At 31.8% G+C, this 21,372-nt stretch overlaps 2 protein-coding genes across 4 annotated transcripts in view; one reads left to right on the top strand and one right to left on the bottom strand.

Moving 5' to 3' along the window:
• The window catches only part of LOC111637433 (protein turtle-like), an 80,025-nt gene extending 70,701 nt beyond the window's left edge, over positions 1-9,324 (top strand). For both annotated transcript variants that reach the window (XM_023382921.1, XM_023382920.1), the window contains exon 17: positions 6,926-9,324. In XM_023382921.1, coding sequence (XP_023238689.1) covers positions 6,926-8,789 — 1,864 coding nt within the window. In that variant the 3' untranslated portion in view covers positions 8,790-9,324. The remainder of the gene's footprint in view (positions 1-6,925) is intronic.
• Positions 9,325-10,095: 771 nt separating this feature from the next.
• LOC111637434 (pre-mRNA-splicing factor 18-like) lies at positions 10,096-17,831 on the bottom strand. Of its 2 annotated transcripts, XM_023382923.1 has the most exons (8): positions 17,535-17,665; positions 15,323-15,437; positions 14,647-15,235; positions 12,707-12,775; positions 12,397-12,609; positions 12,204-12,321; positions 11,330-11,367; positions 10,096-10,468 (listed from the first exon to the last, which is right to left on the bottom strand). In XM_023382923.1, exons 3-8 carry the CDS (start codon positions 14,866-14,868, stop codon positions 10,391-10,393), a joined length of 738 nt encoding a protein of 245 aa, XP_023238691.1. In that variant the 5' UTR covers positions 14,869-15,235; positions 15,323-15,437; positions 17,535-17,665; the 3' UTR covers positions 10,096-10,390. The 2 variants fall into 2 exon arrangements, with proteins under 2 accessions (XP_023238691.1, XP_023238690.1); XM_023382922.1 differs by lacking the exons at positions 14,647-15,235; positions 15,323-15,437 and having other exon boundaries at positions 17,535-17,831.
• Between the last annotated feature and the right edge of the window lie 3,541 nt (positions 17,832-21,372).

The following is a 21,372-nucleotide window of genomic DNA, read 5'->3' as shown; positions in this document are numbered from 1 at the left end:
ACTAGATTATAAAATTACATTTTTCATTTTTATGAGGACAATTTCAATTTGAATGTTATTAGTATTCAATAAACTTAGATGTGTCCATTTAATGATACATTCCTTATTAATAATCAATAAACGAAGTGGTTTTTTTTTCTTAAACAAATGCATCTGTTCACAGATGACGCAATAAAGGCATTGGTCCAATATTTTGGAGACCCAGATCAATCCAGGCAGAGAACCTTGGGAATTTTTCATAGACAGGCTGTGCCAATGTCATGTCCTATCCTTTACCGCCCAGTCACCAAACTGCTCCATTTATCTTCCAATAAATAAGAATACAAAAACAAACAGGAATAAAAACTAAAGATGGACAAATATTACCTTTCCTGAATTCAAATATTAACTGGATCTCAGATACCTTGAATACTTAGTGAACTTAATTACATTACATAACATAACAGTAAATTATTAGATTCTGATGAAACCATGTTGTAGTTTACTTTGCTTTATACAGACACAATAAAGTGACTTTTTCCAAAACACTTGGCAGATTGTTCATCTCTTTATTCAGTTGGGACACTAGTTACAGGTCGCGTTTCAGGCATTAGCTCTCTTCAGCCAACTAAACGTTAAAATCAAACATGAGAAAATTTACATATACATACACGAATTAAACATTCTGTAGATATAACACATTTAAAAAACATACCTTAAAAGTACAGATTACAAACGTATAGATGACGTACATAATGGACTGTATCAGATTCCATAGATCAAGTGAAGAATGAACAGATTGGCCAGTCTCGAATCTCGAGATGAATAATCTACCAAGTGTTTTGAAAAAAGTCACTTTATTGTGTCTGTATAAAGTAAATTATTAACTAAATAGCTAAATATTTATTACAAGCTGTTACCCGCAACTTTGCCCGTGCAGATTTTGCAAGCAAACCCCATTTATATTCAGTATTTCAACAACCATAGTAATTGTCATATAACACCTACCACTGAGAATGATGAGAATTGCTGAGAATCAAACTATTTTCAATTTGATAAATTCTCTGGAATGTTTACAATCATTCTATAATCGAACCTATTATGCAATAACAAATTCAAATTTAAAACAGTTTGAACATTTGGTTAAAACATCAAAATATATAAAAATATTTATAACAATGTCTGAAATATTATCAATTTAATACACCTAAGTACTCAATGAAAACTAAATGTAGTTGAAAACAAAAAAAATTGCATCTAAAATAGTACAGTAGAAGCTGTTCTTCAGGTTAGCCTTAATCCTTTCCCTCTCCCCCACAGGGGAATTTCGAAAAATTTCATTCTTAGTGTGCATTTTCATGACGTACCCTAACTGTGTACAAAATTTCATCTCTAGGTTCAGCAGTTTGCTCTGGGCAATGATGAATCAATTCACTCAATCAGTCACTCAGTCAGTCAGGACAAGTAATTTTATATATTTAGATTGAATTTTTTTTACTTATTTCAATATATTAATAAACTAAAACAAAAAGTAAAAACAAAAAATAATTTATTAAACTTTATGAAATGAAACTTCAAAACTTTTCATTTTGAACTGGAGTTTCAAAGCAGAATTTTTTAACTCAGCTACAATAGATAATAAATAATTGTTCTCATTCTCACCTGCTGCAGATTTTTATTTAAGAAAACAAAAATTCAAAAACTTTTGGGATCTAGTCTGCTTCCTTTCCAGTCATAAATTAAATCTAAGATACCGAAGAAGCTGTATGCAGGAAAATACAAGGAAATGCCATTGACACAAAAATAATTTCTTTGTTTAAACTTCAAAATGTTAATAAAACATTTGATGAGAAATATTGTTTATAGGATTGTCTATAATACATATAGTACATGTTAATAAATGATTAACAAGCAATTATTTATTGTGACATCGTCACAATGCCCAGCTGCAATTTTTAATCATATTTTTAATTTATTTAATTTAAAATATCTGTTCTCCACCTTCAAATTAGCAGTGCCTTGCCCCTTTACATCATACTTTTCCTTTAACAATATAGTTGTGGCAGTCATCTATTAACTGCTTTCAGGGGAAGTTTTGAATTGAAATAACAAGATTTTTGGTTTGCATTGGATGTTCGTATATAGTTAATCAGGGCCCCTCTTGCCCCTAAGGTTTCCATATCTGATCTTGTCTTTCATCTACCTAACTCCATTCTCAAGGTTAGGGACAAACAGACAACAGTGGGAATTTCTAGATCTACAATTTTTTCAAACTGCAGCCCAATTATTCAAATATTTTAAATATTTTGTTAGCCTCCCTTCTGGGTACTTCTTGATTGAAGGTATAGCACTATATTGGAGTATTTGACTATTTTTTATCAACATAATATTCTAGATCTCAAATCTCAAATACTTCCTAGTATTAAATTATTTATTCATCTATTGTAATTGAGTTACTTTCTAGTATTCAAGTGAATACTTGAATAGTATTTGCAGATAGTATAAATAGTATAGTACTTGTTCATCTTTAATAAAAATTATATATGCCTGGTAAAGTTAATTAAATTAAGTTTTGTATTCACATTCCATACTTACATAAAATAACATTTTAAAACATATTTAGCTTTAAAAATTCCTTTGTTCCAAACTACCAATCTAGTATTTGGAAATTTCCAGAAAAATAAATCAATTCTCCAAGTTTACATAAAATATAAGTTTCCCTGATAACCCTAATAATAGTTTTCATATTTACTATTAATGTCTCTGATGGGGTTACAGAAACCTGAAGCATTAGAAAGAGTGAGAAATTTCAACTCCAAAAGCCAATTCAAAGTTGGCAGTGTTGTTGTTTCTTGTGTGTTAAATAAAGACCAATTTGTTGCAAATTTAAATTTATACAAATCTTAATATAATGCTTTAATATTTACCTTTATTTCTTCCAAAGTAGTTCCAGCATCTTCAAATTTGACATCATTAACGGATTTTCCACTTTCTGTCTTTCCTTGTGATTTCAGAATTTCATCCAAATAAGCCTGATCAACCCTTTCCATCGCCTCTTGAAAGTCATTTCTAAATCCACGATCGACTTCAGGTTCCAAAATTTCTAAACGTCTTAATCGCTGAAATGCTTCCTGTTCAGTTTCGCCAAAGAAAAGTATTGGTTCTCCTCTTTCCTTTAATCTTCTAATCACCTTTATAATTTTAAACATATTTTAAAACTTTATAATTTTGTGCATAATAATTATAAAATTGAAAATTAAAGTTGATCATATGTGTCCTAATCAATTATACTGTACTAATGCTATATCAATTATGCTGTATATGTCCTAATCAATTATGTTAATAGAATGTACAGGTATACCTCGCCTTACGTCGNGTGTGGAGAGAGATTGATACACAGCATCAACTGACTGGCATTCTTTTTCTGATGATGGTGTCCTTGTATGGGCTGGGATTTCCTTAACCTAATGTACTGATCTCCATGTGTTCCAAGTTGGTGCTGTGACAGACCAAAGATATCAGTATGAAATCGTTTGACCTTATGCAGGTACAATTGATGCTGAATTTGTTCTTATGGACAACAATGCCCAATAACATAGTGCTCATATAATACATGATTAACTAATGGCAGAGGAAATCCAATGAATGCAGTGTCAAGTGTATTTACCAGATTTGAATCCTATAGAGCAGGGATGGCCAGCATATCGACCGCGGTCGACCACAAAGGTTTTGAAAGTAGCCCGCGAAGCTAAAGTTGAACAATTTGCTTTCACTTAAATTAATGTTTAAAAATCTTAATTCGATAATTTATTCTTACAATAATAGACTGTCTGTGCAACATACCCATACTGTTTGTATTTATCCCGATGAACAATGCAAATTAATGTTAACACATGCGCATATAAAAATCCTAAAATTGTTTGCCCATATTCATAGTCGCCCGCAGACTATATGTTACCAAAAAAAGTAGCTCTAAGGGATAAAAGTTTGGCCACACCTGCTATAGGGCATAATATGAGATGCTCTTTTGAGAGCATGTAGCTTCCTGCCAAACCCACCCAAACAATAACCAAAGTGAGCTCCAACATGCTTTCATACATCAGTGGTAATTACTGCCTTCCATTCTCATTGATTATCTGTTAGCTGGCATGAATTGTTGTTTAGTCTATATTAGTATAAAAGGAGGTCATATTCCTTATTGACAAACATTTCTCATTCAAGAGTATGACCTGTCCTTTTGTCCACATTTTTGTTAATTTTTTTGAATGTCACATTAAATTTGAAACTCCTTTTTTGTATGCTAAAAATAGGTAGAGTTTTATTTTACTATAAAATTTGAAAAAATTGATTATAGTAGTTCTGATTTGTCTGATTTTCACTTTCATTCTTATTTTTTGGAGGGAAATGTATTATTCATTATTATAAAAAGGCAAAAGGTTTTATTTTGAAGACAAGTAAAATGGCAAAACTGTATTTGGAACAAGACTATGTCTCGGAGACTCACTACTAGGCAGGTCTCTTTCTCATTCTCCAATCTTCTTTGGTATTGCTGTTTTTGGGTGCAATTGTTCAAACTTCACTGGCCACGATGCATTTTTGATGAAATTAGTCTATCCAATTTTGAAATTTCTCACCGTTGCATGTCGGCCCGAGTTGAATTTTTGTCGATGCGTAATGAAAATTTCCTGTTTTTGAAAAAAATAATTGTGGCTATTGTATCATCCAAAATTATTTTTTTATTTTGCACAAGCAATATACAGTTTAACCCGATTATAATGTCATTGGATGTAACGACAACCCTAATATAACGTCAAATTTTTATCGGTCCCACAATTTTACTATACTAGATAATGTTAAAAAACCTATTTGTAATGACACCTTGTTTTAATGTCATATTTGAATCACTCCCAAATTTACAAAATTAGATTACAAATTTTATTTAACATAGAAGAAACTGTGTGTTCAGTCCAAAGGTCAGAGTTCACTTCTTAGAATGATTGTGAATGGTACTCTCCCCCACCTGACATCCGTGGGGTAAGGTGCTTGTTTGTAGAAGAGGGTCACCATTTTGGATTTTATTTTGACTCGATTCTCGGTCCCCTGACTACCTACGAGTTTGGATTTTTTTATGCGCAAATGATTTGGGCACCTAATACTCTGTGCCAAATATCAACTCTCGACATGTACTCCTTCATACCTCTATGCTGGTAACATAAAATGGCAGTATGATTTTATAAACAAGACATAGTTTTGTCAATATAGGAGAGTTTTTAAAAAGTTTATAACGGCAGAGTAAAAATTAAGTTTAACTCCACTTGAGATATAACACACATCCCCCTCTATTCCCTACTCTTCAATCCTTAATTGCCAAAATTTAATGGAATCAATACTTCATACTGTATACAAATAATGCTGCTAAGTTTTGACAGTTTTGGTTCATCCAGTCCTGAGATAGAATGCAAAATAGATACTTCCCTGCACAAGCACACACAATTTTGTAATGTTTTTCCCCCTTTTACATTTTTGGGCTCATTGAGTGTCAAAATGTTGAGAAATGCAAAAGAGAAATGGCAGTCAAAATTTGACTAATCATCATACTTTCTCTGCAACAGCCAGCAAAGTAAAAATATTAAAGGCATTAAATGTATAACTGTGGGGTTTCTTGCTGTCTGGCAGAAAAATTAATTACAAATAATCAAAATTACATAATTTATAAAATTTCCTTATTTAATTCAAGAATATTCTCATGAATAAATAAATGCAAGTAAATTAATTGAAAAAGAAAAACACTCAATTTTATCAAATACTATTCCTAGATGATAACCAATGCAAAACAGTGGATTGCATCACTGACTAATATTTCTCTATGTGCAGTTACAAAAGTCTTATATTACTGCAAGTCAAAAAGTAAATGTATTTTTAACATCAGTCAACATTTATATTTATTCCTATGTAGAGTTTTTAATAATAAAAGTTCTATTGTAAAACATGAAGTGTGAATTCCAGAACTAGCAAATATTTTTCAGTACTTAAGACACTTCTGTTTATAAGCTTAAGAATAAGATTTGCTTAATAATAAATTCCAAAGAAATTTTCTCTAGTTTTACATAAAATTTAAGTGCTCATCAGTGGCCAGTTGGTCCCAGGTTTACGCCTGGCCAACAAGCTGGCCTGAAGTTTTCCATGTTTTTCTTCATGTGTCTAACACCTAAATAGGGATGTTTCTTGTGGAAAGTCCTCCCAGGGCAATCTCTTGAGAGAGTGTCCTTTGTTGCATTGCCTCATCCTATAAAATCAACCATATAAAGTTTAATTAGTTTTATCTATATTTAATAATTTCCAATTTATATTGAGCCAACTGGATATTTTTTAATTTTAAATATTTTTATTTGTAGAATTATTAAACATTCTAGAAAATATAGTTAATAAGGCATTTTTATCAAATATAACAATTTTATTTCCAAAAATATTTAATTTTAATTTAAAGATATGGTGAATAACTTATCATCAGAACTACAAGTTGATTCGATGATGATGCCAATTTCATTTTTAATCAAAAATTTATCATTGGAATAGGATGTATGTAATTTATTCACCATACATAAAATGAACCTCATTACTTTATTTTTTTGTTGATTCATTTATCAGACTATAAGTATGATAAATGAATCAACCAATCATTTAGCATGTGGTGATGATTAATTTTTCTAATCATTTATTCTCTTTCCTGCGGCCACTTTGACAGAGGACGAAAAGGTGAATGTGGTTTTATATTCAAAATAAGTTATTAATTTGTTTTCAAATCTTATCAAATTTTGAAGATCAAGTCAAGATCATAAGAAAAATATTGTTTATTAATATTTCATAAATATTAATCTCAAGTTTTTTAGGAAGAATGCAATTTACATATTTTTCAATAATTTTTTTTTTTTTTTATATATTTTAGCACTTATTCTAGATTCAAAGAAAGTTGTGTGCCATGTGTGATTATAACTACACTTAGACGGATATTCAGTGGAATTTCCCACGCTTTAAGATTTAATTTAGCGCAGAGAAGGTATTCAAATAGCATTCATCAAAGAAATGTAGAAAATGTGCAGGATTGGTCATGTGGATATGTGTCGAGGACATTACCCTCTTCTCTTCCAGGAAGACGTTTTCCCAAAACTGCCCACTATAGTTTAGAATTTGAATATTCCCAACCTCTTGGATGGATTAGTCGCACTGCCGAAGGGAAATTTGTCGTTGGAGGAAAAGATGATGGAAGGTTTGCTTGCATCACTCCGACAAATAATTTTATCCTATCTAATCATCCCAGTAGTTATGAGAACAATTCGCGTTATTGGGATAAATTTTCGCCACAGTTTTTTTCACAGCATTCTCCTCCGTTTCGTAGTGGTAATGTTCCTTTTTCTTCCGTTCATTCATCTAGAAGATATTTATTTAGAACGAGCAGTCCGGGCCCACTTGCTGCCGGGCCATTCGTGCTAGAGGATTTGAGTTCCGTCAATCCCTCGTCGGCTGAAAGATCTTTTCCGAGCACAGTTTCCAGTCATTTTGCAAGTACCATTGCTCCTCATACTCCATCCTATGAACTTCCATCATTTCAAATGGTAAACAGTCCTCACATACATCTTATGAGAGGGCAGTTTAAACCTATTCAAAAATATAAAGCACAAAGTGACATTAATTTCCCATTAATGAAAGCTATGCCACAAACACCACATCATCATCATCTTTTAAATGAACAAATTCATTTACATCCACAGACAGGAAGAAGTGTGCACAAAGATGAGAGAAGCATGGGTGATAAATGGCCAGATGTACCATTGGAAAATGTACACGCCCCAAATGTTTATTATCCACCACACAAACAAAATCAATCTAAAGAGCAAAAACCTCTAGCAACGAGTAGCCCTCCGCAACCTGAAAGACGAATCGCATACGTGCCGCCCACGCAGGCAAAAGGAACCACGACACTGCAAGGAATCAGTCGAGAAACCAACAGAAACGTCAACAATTACCCAATGACTTACACACGAGAACGTTTATTGGGTGCCGTGGAAAGAGTCAGGAGAGGCGTCATTCATCGAAATGATCAACAATTTACATTACCAAAAATGGCATTACCCAAACCCATATCATCTGTACAGACTGGAATAAGACCAACGACTCATTCTCCAAGCAGAATTCAACCGGGTCACAACATAGAAAGACCGAATGCCATGCCACGATGTAGAATTAGCGTCACAAGCAGTAGTTCTGGCCAAGGCAGTAGTGTTCAGGATAGCAAACCGACATCACTTTCACATTCTCATTCTCATCAAGATAGTTTGCAGGGAGAATTTGATATATCTGCCATGAATCACAGCAATTGCAGCAGTGGTTTCGCCAGTAGAAATGTTTCCAATATCAACACTTCACTTTCTCAAAGATATCCCACCGCGGTTCCTCATTTCGGTCATCCTTCGTCCGATTTCATTAGCACCGCATTAGATTCTCCGCATTCGGAACCCAGCATGTCTCATCACGGTGCCGCGTTCGAGTTCAAACCCCACCATACAGAAAAAGAACCGGGAAAATTACAAACGTACAGACAGACACTTCCCAGTTTTCTCTCCCAGTCTGCAAGAAGCGACCGGGGTTTCAGCGACAGTGAAATCGATACAAATTTTTATCCACAACCAAAAAGACTGAGTAAATATGACAACACCGAAGCCAGATGTGCTGCTCTAAAAGAAGAGTTCATGAAGTTTCGGCAAAGACAGAAGGAGAGAAGAAAATCTGAAGAACAAGAAAGCTCCTGCTAATGCATGCGTATTTATGTCACCTATATTTATTTTCATTCATTCCCGAAGGAAAAAAAAACACATTCTCGCCAAAGCCACAAATTGTTTAAAAAAAATACTTTATAAAGAGAATTACGGTGAAAATTTGTTAGTATGGCTTGGAGATTCGCAGGATGGTTTTCACTTAACTTCCACGCTAAAATTCAAAAGGTGAGAATGTCTATAAGTATGTAATGATAATCAAATTTATTTACGAGGAAACCAAAAATTTACTCAAAAATTCTTCACTTATAGCATCGAAGGTGGAAGTTACAAGTGAAACTTTCGTCTTGCGGCCATAGTAAATTTTAAGTTTAAACTTTATTGTTAACCAATTGACTTTTGTACAGAATTTTTTCCACGTCAAGCACTGCCCCCTTATACTTTATACACTATATTTACTCGATAAATTTTTCATGTTTTTTGTTATATTAACGTGTGGATGATCATTGCACAATTTTTTTTTCTTTGTTTCGCAAAGAATATTAAATTTGTAAATACATCAAACGTTTTATCAAAAAGACACAAAATATCAGTATTTGTTTTTTAAGTTTTTATTCTTTAATGTGTGGTTTAACATGTCATATCCATAACGAAATATTTATTTGGGGTATCATCATTAAATGCCATAGGTATCATTAATTTATTAACATCTCTCTATTGAGAAGTTTTTAACATTTGTGTATTGTAAATGCTCACTGCAATATTATTTATTTTCTTCATTAGCATCCAGTGTAAATTGATTGGAAATGCATTCTGTAAATTTCAAAGCAATCGGATGCGAGCGAGAAGCTAAAAAAGACTTTTTAAATGCTTTCAAAGTTATAATTTGTTATTTGACTTCCAATATAATAACTTTTCCAAAGTAAAACTTTGCGCTTTTGAGGATTCAAACTGCGACAAAGTCAATTCGTCCCCCGCGTGTTGCTTCAAAAAAATTTAGTTTCCAACCAAGTATCAAAAGATGTCGTCTCCTATTAAGAAGAAAAAAAACCTTCTACATAATTGTGGAAATATAGTGATAATCATAACGTCTTCTGCATCGTTTGTTATTTATTAAAAGAAAATCTGTCCACGGCATCACTAAATTTAGCTCGTTAAAATTACCGCTTTAACCTCCTGCCAGTTAGACGAACAATCCTATTCTAACCAAACGTTCAGTATTGTTTGTGATATAAAAAATAAATTTATATTGGAAGCAATAAAACAATCAATTAAATTATTTTATCTCGAACAAAGTCGGAGAGAGTGTACGTAGTATTGTAAGAAATGATGCGTTTCCGTTATATTGTTTATGTGTTGCCCCAATCCGTTTTTGTTTTTCCAATAGTTTCACGTCGTAATTTTGTACGGAGACGATTTTTGATAGATATTTACATATTCACGTTCGACTCGTTTGCATCATATCAGTTACGAAAATACCCAGTCACTAGTGTGTGCACTTTGTAAATGCAGCACTTGCCTAATGTTGTTGATTTTGTGATATTTTCTCAGATGACATTGTAATAACTGTTGGTTGAAATAAAATTCTTTTACACATCATGTCTCCTTCCCATCTGTCCCCACACAAATGGCAATTTCGTTTAGGCGTTATATTCTACCGATCTCGACGGGTCGGTGGGGAACAATCTCTGACATTGCGTCATCAGTCGTTTCAGTGCCTAAAAATAAAGTAAAACGTGTAAATATTTATTAATTCTTGAGAAAATGAAAATTCAGAAATCAATTTATATTAACAATTAGCATCGTGTTGCGGTCGTGGAATAAATGCGGATTTTGTTTTACATAACATTATGATTGATGATTTTGTACCACTAATGGTAAGTGATTGCCAGAAAAAACTATTGCAATTAAGACTAGCATGGTAAAAACTCTGTAGACACGGTAATATTTTCTTACGAATGGTCGTCTAAATTTTCAGTAACTTTCCACTACAACGATTCTCTGTTCTGTAGCATAACAGATTTCCATTTATTGCAATGCTTAAATTAATATTAGGTGGTGCCTGATGACTGGTAAAATCATCAACTCCAACTTGTGATGTTCCCAAATTTATATTTTTCACAACCAGTAAAAACACGTTTATTAAACCCAAAAAAAATTTCAAATAGCGAGTATTTTGTTTGACGTTTTAAATATAACTTAACCAATAAGATATGCTAAATTGTTCTGTAACTTTTTGCCATTTTCTGGTTAATTTATAATCTTTTTATTACATTGATAATGAGGATGACTGGACAATAAGTATTAGGATCAGACTGCCATAAAAAAAACTCAAGCTCTGGATTCTGGATGCAGCTTTAATATATTTTGTAGTGTAATTAATATAAAAAGTCAACCAAAATCAAATTTTAAGTATGCATTCATCCGTGAGAAAAATAAGAATGTGCCATTTGGTTTCTTATTAAAAATATCTTGTATTTTAAGGATAAAAGTAAAAGTATTCTAGATTTGTTTTTCTAATGACGTTAGAAACATTATGCTAAATATTGTTACAGCTAGGCAAATATTGGAATACGTACCTGAATGAATTTCCTTTGCGTTTCGTCATTTAACACATCTGTAATATGAATTAAAGAAATAATAACAACAACAACAGGATAAATTACGAAGGTCATTCTAAAAGTAAAGAACGTTTGTTTCTCTAGATATTTTTAGTTAAGATAATGAAACAAAACTTATTTTACAACACATATGATACCTTAGCTATATTTCTATGTAGTTCCCATACAAATTTAAACATTTTTCATAGCATATCATCAGCTTTTCTATGCCTTCTGCACACTCAATTACTGCCAAGTTTTTCAACCAGTCATTAACGGCCTCTTTCAGTTCGTTGTCACTTCCATAGTGATTCCCAGCTAAAAATTCCTTCAACTTTGGGAAAAGATGTAATCACTTGAACTTAGTCCAGGCTATAAGAAGGATGGGATGTTCAAAAACTTCCCACTTAAACTGCTGAAGCAAGTTCTTCATCAAAACAGCAGCATGCAGATGTGCATTATCCTGAAGAAGCACAATGCCTCTGGACAACAATCCCTACCGTTTGTTTTGAACTGAAGCTTCATTCATCACATTACCATAAACCTTGGTTATCTGTTTGTAAATTTTGACAGGGCAGACTTTTTTTGAATTCAAAAACCATATTACACTATGAACCTCGCACTTGGTGGGATCTTTAATTTTGTCACACATTTCAAAGTCACACTGTAAATAGTAAATAATCATGGCTCGCTGCTAGCATCAGACTGGCACGAAAACATGGGAAGGTTCATGACACGACAGTGGAGGGTGGTGGGAGAACTGCATGGCTTGTCAGATCAAAACGTTCTTTTCTTTTAGAATGACTCTCACATAATTGAAAAATAATAAACCGAAAGGTTTTTCCAAGGATACGTGCAATGTTGCGAGAGAAGATTTTCTCTCGGCCGGTACGGGCGTGAATGCCAACCATGGTGACGCCGATGGGCCAGGGTGCGTTGCCAATGGCCATCTGCAGATAGGTGTCATTAGCCTAAAAAAGAGATTTATCAGCGTATTAATCGATGTAAATAAACATCTTATTTGTCAGAATGTACAGAAGTCATACTTTGACGTAATCTCTATCCAGCATATACTTTGCTATGTGTACCAGATGTTCTAAAATATCTTCGTGAATAGTCTTGTTCTTCAACCTCTTGAATAACGGCCCGATGTAAGACTGCGTTTGTGTGTAGGTGGCTGATGCCAATTTTCCCTTCATGCACATTTTCTCACTTTCCGTTCTCGCATTCAGTTTCTGACCCCACAGTTGAAGGATGAACTGTCCACAAATTAAAACATTTTTTATTTTATTCCTGTTATATTGTCTTATAATCTATAATAATTACAATTTAATTCTAAAAAGAATAAAGCCATACCTTTAAAAAGGTAAGAATTACTTTAATATCGTGGTTATCGTTTCCTCTGCCAAAATTTTTGGCCATATCCTGTAAAATTAAGATGTTTGAAAAAATATATTTAGTTTTAACTTAAATGATAAATTATTCAAGACATAAATTACTTGGAAGTTTTTTAATGTATATTTTTTTTTAATGAAAATTTAGTATCTGAAATATAAGTAATTTACAGTATTAGACTGGATCTTAGTCCAAAAGAAAATTTATGGAGCATAATAACAAAAATAGTTTATGGTCAAAACAAGCATTATTATAAAGTAAACCAGTTAAAATTACCAACTATGGTTGCTTGAGAAAATATTGAAGTGAAACAATTGCAAAAATCTATTCAAACTATGCCTGATAGATTGTTTGATGTTATTCAAATGAAAGAAGGTCCAACTAAATATCAAATGGTATGAATTTTTCCAAAAATATTGTGTCCTTATAATTATGTTACATTTATAAATGCAATTAATTTCAAAAACAGTTTAAAATTATTTTAATTATCAAACATTAATGACAATGATTTTTAACATTGATTTGTGTTTATTGTTATGTATCTAAAATTTCAAAAGTATATTACAAATTGAAGTTGAGTAATTAAAACTAAATTGTTGTCCTCACAATCTAAATATATAAAATTACTTGTCCTGACTGAGTCAATCACTCAGTCAGGACAAGTAATTCATCATCGCCCAGAGCAAACCGCTGAACCTAGAGGTGAAATTTTGTACACAGTTAAGATATGCACACTAAGAAGGGATTTTTGGAAATTCCCCCGCGGGGGAGAAGGAGAGTTTTTAACCTAAAGAACAGCTTCTACTGTACTATTTTGGATGTGATTTTTTGTTTTCAACTACGTTTAGTCTTCATTGAGTACTTAGGTGTATTAAATTGATAACATTTCAGACATTATAAATATTTTTATATATTTCGATTTTTTAACCAAATGTTCGAACTGTTTTAAATTCAAATTTGTTATTGCATATTGGTTTGATTATAGAACAATTGTAAACGTTCCAGAGAATTGATCAAATTGAAAATAGTTTGTTTGATTCTCAGCAATTCTCATCATTCTCAGCAGTAGGTGTTATATAACAATTACTACGGTTGTTGAAATACTGAATATAAATGGGGTTTGCTTGCAAAATCTGCATGGGCAAAGTTGTGGGTAACAGCTAGTTACATTATAAGATTGAAAATGAAAGCCAACAACTGTAAAAGCATCAGTTTATACTTATTATTTTAAGCTTGCGTACCTTTCTAAAAGTTCTGCCTTTGTCCCTGTTATCTTGTCTCCTAATTCATTTAATTTCTTTTGTAATTCAGCAACTGTTACATTCTTTAATTCGCCTATGAAAAATTCCTGGCATGTCCTTCCCCACACTACATTACTAGAATTTAATCTCATTTTGAAGTTAAAGTAATTTGAAAACTTAGCCAAAAAAGTTATTCTGTCATATTATTATTTTTTAGTAAAACTCACACGATATTGATTCACAAAATGCTCTGGCAATGATAAAGTTGACCAGCAACATCATACTTCCTATTATAATACATTACACCTTTTCCCAATAATGATGAATCTAACATATTTTTATGGCAAATTGTTATCGTCGATAAGACTATAGACTTTTCAGATATCAATTCATTTATTTTGGTAAATTCATACTAATTTATGTTTTATACAAATAAATATAGTTACACAGCATTCAATCTTGAATGCTGTGTAATCATAGACTTGCATAAAATACTGTTTATGCAAGTCTATGTTTAAAATTAAATAATATATTGTTTTTAAAACTGAAATTATTACTTTGAAAAAAATAAAATTTATAAACTCGTGCAAGTCATTTCAATGACAATGATAACGAATTAGTCTAATGAAAACAATGAATCAAACTAGATTATAAAATTACATTTTTCATTTTTATGAGGACAATTTCAATTTGAATGTTATTAGTATTCAATAAACTTAGATGTGTCCATTTAATGATACATTCCTTATTAATAATCAATAAACGAAGTGGTTTTTTTTTCTTAAACAAATGCATCTGTTCACAGATGACGCAATAAAGGCATTGGTCCAATATTTTGGAGACCCAGATCAATCCAGGCAGAGAACCTTGGGAATTTTTCATAGACAGGCTGTGCCAATGTCATGTCCTATCCTTTACCGCCCAGTCACCAAACTGCTCCATTTATCTTCCAATAAATAAGAATACAAAAACAAACAGGAATAAAAACTAAAGATGGACAAATATTACCTTTCCTGAATTCAAATATTAACTGGATCTCAGATACCTTGAATACTTAGTGAACTTAATTACATTACATAACATAACAGTAAATTATTAGATTCTGATGAAACCATGTTGTAGTTTACTTTGCTTTATACAGACACAATAAAGTGACTTTTTCCAAAACACTTGGCAGATTGTTCATCTCTTTATTCAGTTGGGACACTAGTTACAGGTCGCGTTTCAGGCATTAGCTCTCTTCAGCCAACTAAACGTTAAAATCAAACATGAGAAAATTTACATATACATACACGAATTAAACATTCTGTAGATATAACACATTTAAAAAACATACCTTAAAAGTACAGATTACAAACGTATAGATGACGTACATAATGGACTGTATCAGATTCCATAGATCAAGTGAAGAATGAACAGATTGGCCAGTCTCGAATCTCGAGATGAATAATCTACCAAGTGTTTTGAAAAAAGTCACTTTATTGTGTCTGTATAAAGTAAATTATTAACTAAATAGCTAAATATTTATTACAAGCTGTTACCCGCAACTTTGCCCGTGCAGATTTTGCAAGCAAACCCCATTTATATTCAGTATTTCAACAACCATAGTAATTGTCATATAACACCTACCACTGAGAATGATGAGAATTGCTGAGAATCAAACTATTTTCAATTTGATAAATTCTCTGGAATGTTTACAATCATTCTATAATCGAACCTATTATGCAATAACAAATTCAAATTTAAAACAGTTTGAACATTTGGTTAAAACATCAAAATATATAAAAATATTTATAACAATGTCTGAAATATTATCAATTTAATACACCTAAGTACTCAATGAAAACTAAATGTAGTTGAAAACAAAAAAAATTGCATCTAAAATAGTACAGTAGAAGCTGTTCTTCAGGTTAGCCTTAATCCTTTCCCTCTCCCCCACAGGGGAATTTCGAAAAATTTCATTCTTAGTGTGCATTTTCATGACGTACCCTAACTGTGTACAAAATTTCATCTCTAGGTTCAGCAGTTTGCTCTGGGCAATGATGAATCAATTCACTCAATCAGTCACTCAGTCAGTCAGGACAAGTAATTTTATATATTTAGATTGAATTTTTTTTACTTATTTCAATATATTAATAAACTAAAACAAAAAGTAAAAACAAAAAATAATTTATTAAACTTTATGAAATGAAACTTCAAAACTTTTCATTTTGAACTGGAGTTTCAAAGCAGAATTTTTTAACTCAGCTACAATAGATAATAAATAATTGTTCTCATTCTCACCTGCTGCAGATTTTTATTTAAGAAAACAAAAATTCAAAAACTTTTGGGATCTAGTCTGCTTCCTTTCCAGTCATAAATTAAATCTAAGATACCGAAGAAGCTGTATGCAGGAAAATACAAGGAAATGCCATTGACACAAAAATAATTTCTTTGTTTAAACTTCAAAATGTTAATAAAACATTTGATGAGAAATATTGTTTATAGGATTGTCTATAATACATATAGTACATGTTAATAAATGATTAACAAGCAATTATTTATTGTGACATCGTCACAATGCCCAGCTGCAATTTTTAATCATATTTTTAATTTATTTAATTTAAAATATCTGTTCTCCACCTTCAAATTAGCAGTGCCTTGCCCCTTTACATCATACTTTTCCTTTAACAATATAGTTGTGGCAGTCATCTATTAACTGCTTTCAGGGGAAGTTTTGAATTGAAATAACAAGATTTTTGGTTTGCATTGGATGTTCGTATATAGTTAATCAGGGCCCCTCTTGCCCCTAAGGTTTCCATATCTGATCTTGTCTTTCATCTACCTAACTCCATTCTCAAGGTTAGGGACAAACAGACAACAGTGGGAATTTCTAGATCTACAATTTTTTCAAACTGCAGCCCAATTATTCAAATATTTTAAATATTTTGTTAGCCTCCCTTCTGGGTACTTCTTGATTGAAGGTATAGCACTATATTGGAGTATTTGACTATTTTTTATCAACATAATATTCTAGATCTCAAATCTCAAATACTTCCTAGTATTAAATTATTTATTCATCTATTGTAATTGAGTTACTTTCTAGTATTCAAGTGAATACTTGAATAGTATTTGCAGATAGTATAAATAGTATAGTACTTGTTCATCTTTAATAAAAATTATATATGCCTGGTAAAGTTAATTAAATTAAGTTTTGTATTCACATTCCATACTTACATAAAATAACATTTTAAAACATATTTAGCTTTAAAAATTCCTTTGTTCCAAACTACCAATCTAGTATTTGGAAATTTCCAGAAAAATAAATCAATTCTCCAAGTTTACATAAAATATAAGTTTCCCTGATAACCCTAATAATAGTTTTCATATTTACTATTAATGTCTCTGATGGGGTTACAGAAACCTGAAGCATTAGAAAGAGTGAGAAATTTCAACTCCAAAAGCCAATTCAAAGTTGGCAGTGTTGTTGTTTCTTGTGTGTTAAATAAAGACCAATTTGTTGCAAATTTAAATTTATACAAATCTTAATATAATGCTTTAATATTTACCTTTATTTCTTCCAAAGTAGTTCCAGCATCTTCAAATTTGACATCATTAACAGATTTTCCACTTTCTGTCTTTCCTTGTGATTTCAGAATTTCATCCAAATAAGCCTGATCAACCCTTTCCATCGCCTCTTGAAAGTCATTTCTAAATCCACGATCGACTTCAGGTTCCAAAATTTCTAAACGTCTTAATCGCTGAAATGCTTCCTGTTCAGTTTCGCCAAAGAAAAGTATTGGTTCTCCTCTTTCCTTTAATCTTCTAATCACCTTTATAATTTTAAACATATTTTAAAACTTTATAATTTTGTGCATAATAATTATAAAATTGAAAATTAAAGTTGATCATATGTGTCCTAATCAATTATACTGTACTAATGCTATATCAATTATGCTGTATATGTCCTAATCAATTATGTTAATAGAATGTACAGGTATACCTCGCCTTACGTCGATAATTGGTTCCAGGAGAGGCAACTTAAGTTGAAAAACAACATAAGTCGAATTTACTTGTCTCCGTATTTACTTGTCACTAGGCTAAACCACAAATAACCATTCCCAGTTCTGTGTTTTATTTATAAATGCATTTTTAATAATATATGGTTAATAAGAATCTATTTTAAGCTTACAAACAGTTTTTAATATAGTACAGAAAAAAGTGATCTAAATTTATTAATTCATGTACGTATAGTACATACTTGTAAATGTACATGTTTACAATTTGGCGATGTTTATAGTATATTGCAGACCCTTTATTTGTGAATGTGGTTTGCTCTAAGACATTATAAAATAAGATGATTTTGTAAGGTTAAATAACAAATACAGTTATTAAAATTATCTTGCGACAGTAGAAAATAAACTAATTTATATTAAATTTACCAATATCGAGTGGCGCTGACAACGATGCCAAATGGTAGATATTGGAGCTACCGTGGAAAACACCAATATTGAGTACTTAAAGACCGCTAAATAAGACAACAACACAGAAACACAGATGTTTTCATGTTTCATTCTCTAGGATTTATGATGACTATATCAACATTTACTGTAAATGTACATATTTTAATATGATATTATGTGCTTTAATGCTTTTCTAGCGATATTATGACTTCAATATTTGTGACGGACGGACGTAAAGTCAAATAAATTGACTTAAACTTGATTTTTATTTTTTGGTATATTTTTTGTATATATTATTCTGTATATTTTTTGTATTATAACAATGTATAATCGAGAACAACGTAACTCGAGGTATACCTGTACTAAAATCAGTCTTGACTGATTTTAGTACATACTATTCACTTAAAATTCTATTCTGTAAATCTTCAATATTTACATTAAATATAATGATAAATTTTCTATACTTTTCCTTCTACTTTCTTTTTCTAAAAAGAAAAACTAGAACAAATCTTACATAGATAAGTTCAAAATGTTTCACTTCATGTAAATTGTTTAAATATAAGGTGTAATCAAAAACGAACTGGATTAGTCTATTAAGATTTCAATACTTAACTAATTTAAGTCTGGCTGGCCCTTCTTAGTAGTCCCCTCTGCATTCATACAGCAATCTCAAGTCTTTGAAGCTATTGCTTTGAAAATTTCCTATTGTAATTTAAACTGGTTCTCCTCCATCATATGGAAACATTGTTCCTAGAATTTCAACTTCATTCTGGAGAAGTTACAAGAAGCTAAATGCAGGAAGTAAAGAAGATGGGAAAGGACTGACATATTGGTTTTTTGCAAAAAATGCTCATGTTTTGAAGGCTGTTTATGTGGAAGCATTATCATGATCAAGGGAGCAGGTTCTGTTTGGACCATCTTTTGTGACAAATATCCTTATGAATCATCTTAAACATTAAATCTGAATTCACTGTCTGACCAGGAGAAACAATAGAATTATTCACCAGGAATTTATGATTAAAAAAAAATCAACAATCTCTCTGGGTCATGCTTCTGACTTGTCTTGCTTTTTTGGGTTTGGGAGATTGTGGTCTTGCCCATAGCAGCAAAGTCTCTTAAAGTACTTCAAGGGTATATGTGACATATTCCTCAAGCTTAACACAAAATTTAACTTTTTTCTTTTTGCTCAATTTTCAAGTTCATTCTCAAAATTGCAGCACGACACTAATACATTACAAAATTATATGTAGCAAACATTTCAATTTGAAAAACTCAACATCATTTGGCAGACTGACACATTAAAGTAATCCCTGGTAATAAAAAGACTGTACATCACAATATTGTTGAACAGTGTGAATAGTCCAGTTTCTTTTTGATTGCACCCCACTTACACATTGTTCTCCATGGTTTTTTATTCTTTGTATAGGAAATAAAACAATGAATAAAAAAATCAATTAACTAAATTGCTGGATCTTTTTCAACTTATTTTAAGACTGAATTAATTACCAAAATCTGGTTTAATAGTAAACATTTGTGTCTCCATCTTATATAAAGATAGTATGGCTCCCAAATTTCAAGGAGTGTTTCATAAGAAAATAAATAGAACTGAATATACTATGACCTATATTTTTATATCTACAGAATGTCCTACAAAAGTCATTAATGTTACCATTTACAAGTCTCTAATACTCATTGAAGCATAAGGGCAACATCTGTACTTTTCCAGTTGGCATAAGTTTATATTGGTTACTTATAAGCCAGAAATAATTTTGTTCTCTTAGAATATTTTTGAATTGTTTGTTGACACAAATATCCAAAACTTGGGAGTTGGAAGGACATCATGCTTGGGAAAATCTCAAAATCTGTGTTCTTCTCTCCAATAACTTTCTTCACATCATTGGTCACCACAGAAAGCATCTAGTATAAGCTTGGCTTTCTGTCTCAACAAAGTCCCTGGTCTGCATGTCCATCATGGTCCCCACATGGTAGTGACTGACTGGACCCTAGTCAGAAGGCCCAGTATAAAGATGGCCAGCTTGTATTTTTGACAGTTTCCAGCACGGAAAAAAAGCCCAATTGGAATTCTGAGTGTGATTTACGATAAAAAACTTCAGGGTTAATTTGCTAATATTAGTCTTGCAATTAAGCTGTTTTGTACAGTGCCAGTAACTGTTTATTTGGCTGAGAGATCTTTCAGTAAACTGGTAAATTCACTGAAGACATGACAAAGAAACTCAACTGGTCAGGAGTGACTAAATATCCTAACAATTTTATGCATTGAAAATGATTTAGTTAAACAAACAAATTTTAGTGATATAATTGAAAAATTTGCTTCAGCAAAAGCCAGAAAATTTGCTGCGAAATAATTTAATCGATAGTTTCTTGTTGATGTGCTTTGTTTTTCAATTTCTGACATTCTTTCAGTTCTTGTGTTGGTTCCTATTTTGTTTTTGATGTCATGTTTGTCATTTTAAAATTTGTCAGTGTAATTCCTCTATTGTTTCTAATAAATCTGATCTATGTTTTTGTAAATGCATGCTTAATTTGTGAATAAAAATAATATTTTTTGTCATTTAGCTGCCTTATCTTGTCCCAAAGAAGCTGCGGGGGCCAAGTTGTTAGGTCCTTCGTCTGACACCACTAAGAGCAGCCGCAAACTAGCACTTTGCGAGAGCAAAACGCTAGCAAACATGCGCTAGCACAACCAATGACATCGAAGGCTCCGCCCCTTTCTTCTTGCTCGTGCTGTTTTTCCTTCGCTAGCGCAGTGATACGAGAGTACGCTCGCTGTTCACAGAATTCAACAACTAGAGCATTTACGCTAGCAAGAGAGAGCGGGGAAGACAGATGACTGCATAAACATGTCATATATCGAAAAGGAAATAGAATTTTATCGATGTACGTAAATTACATGATTAATACATTCAGTATTGAAAAGAAAATA

Source organism: Centruroides sculpturatus, unplaced genomic scaffold (genome assembly GCF_000671375.1).
Source record: "Centruroides sculpturatus isolate CEXI.00-Female unplaced genomic scaffold, Cexi_2.0 scaffold1168, whole genome shotgun sequence".
In the NCBI taxonomy this organism is placed as follows: Eukaryota; Metazoa; Arthropoda; class Arachnida; order Scorpiones; family Buthidae; genus Centruroides; species Centruroides sculpturatus.
Note: the sequence above shows the minus strand (reverse complement) of the source record. Positions and strands in the feature narration are given on the sequence as shown.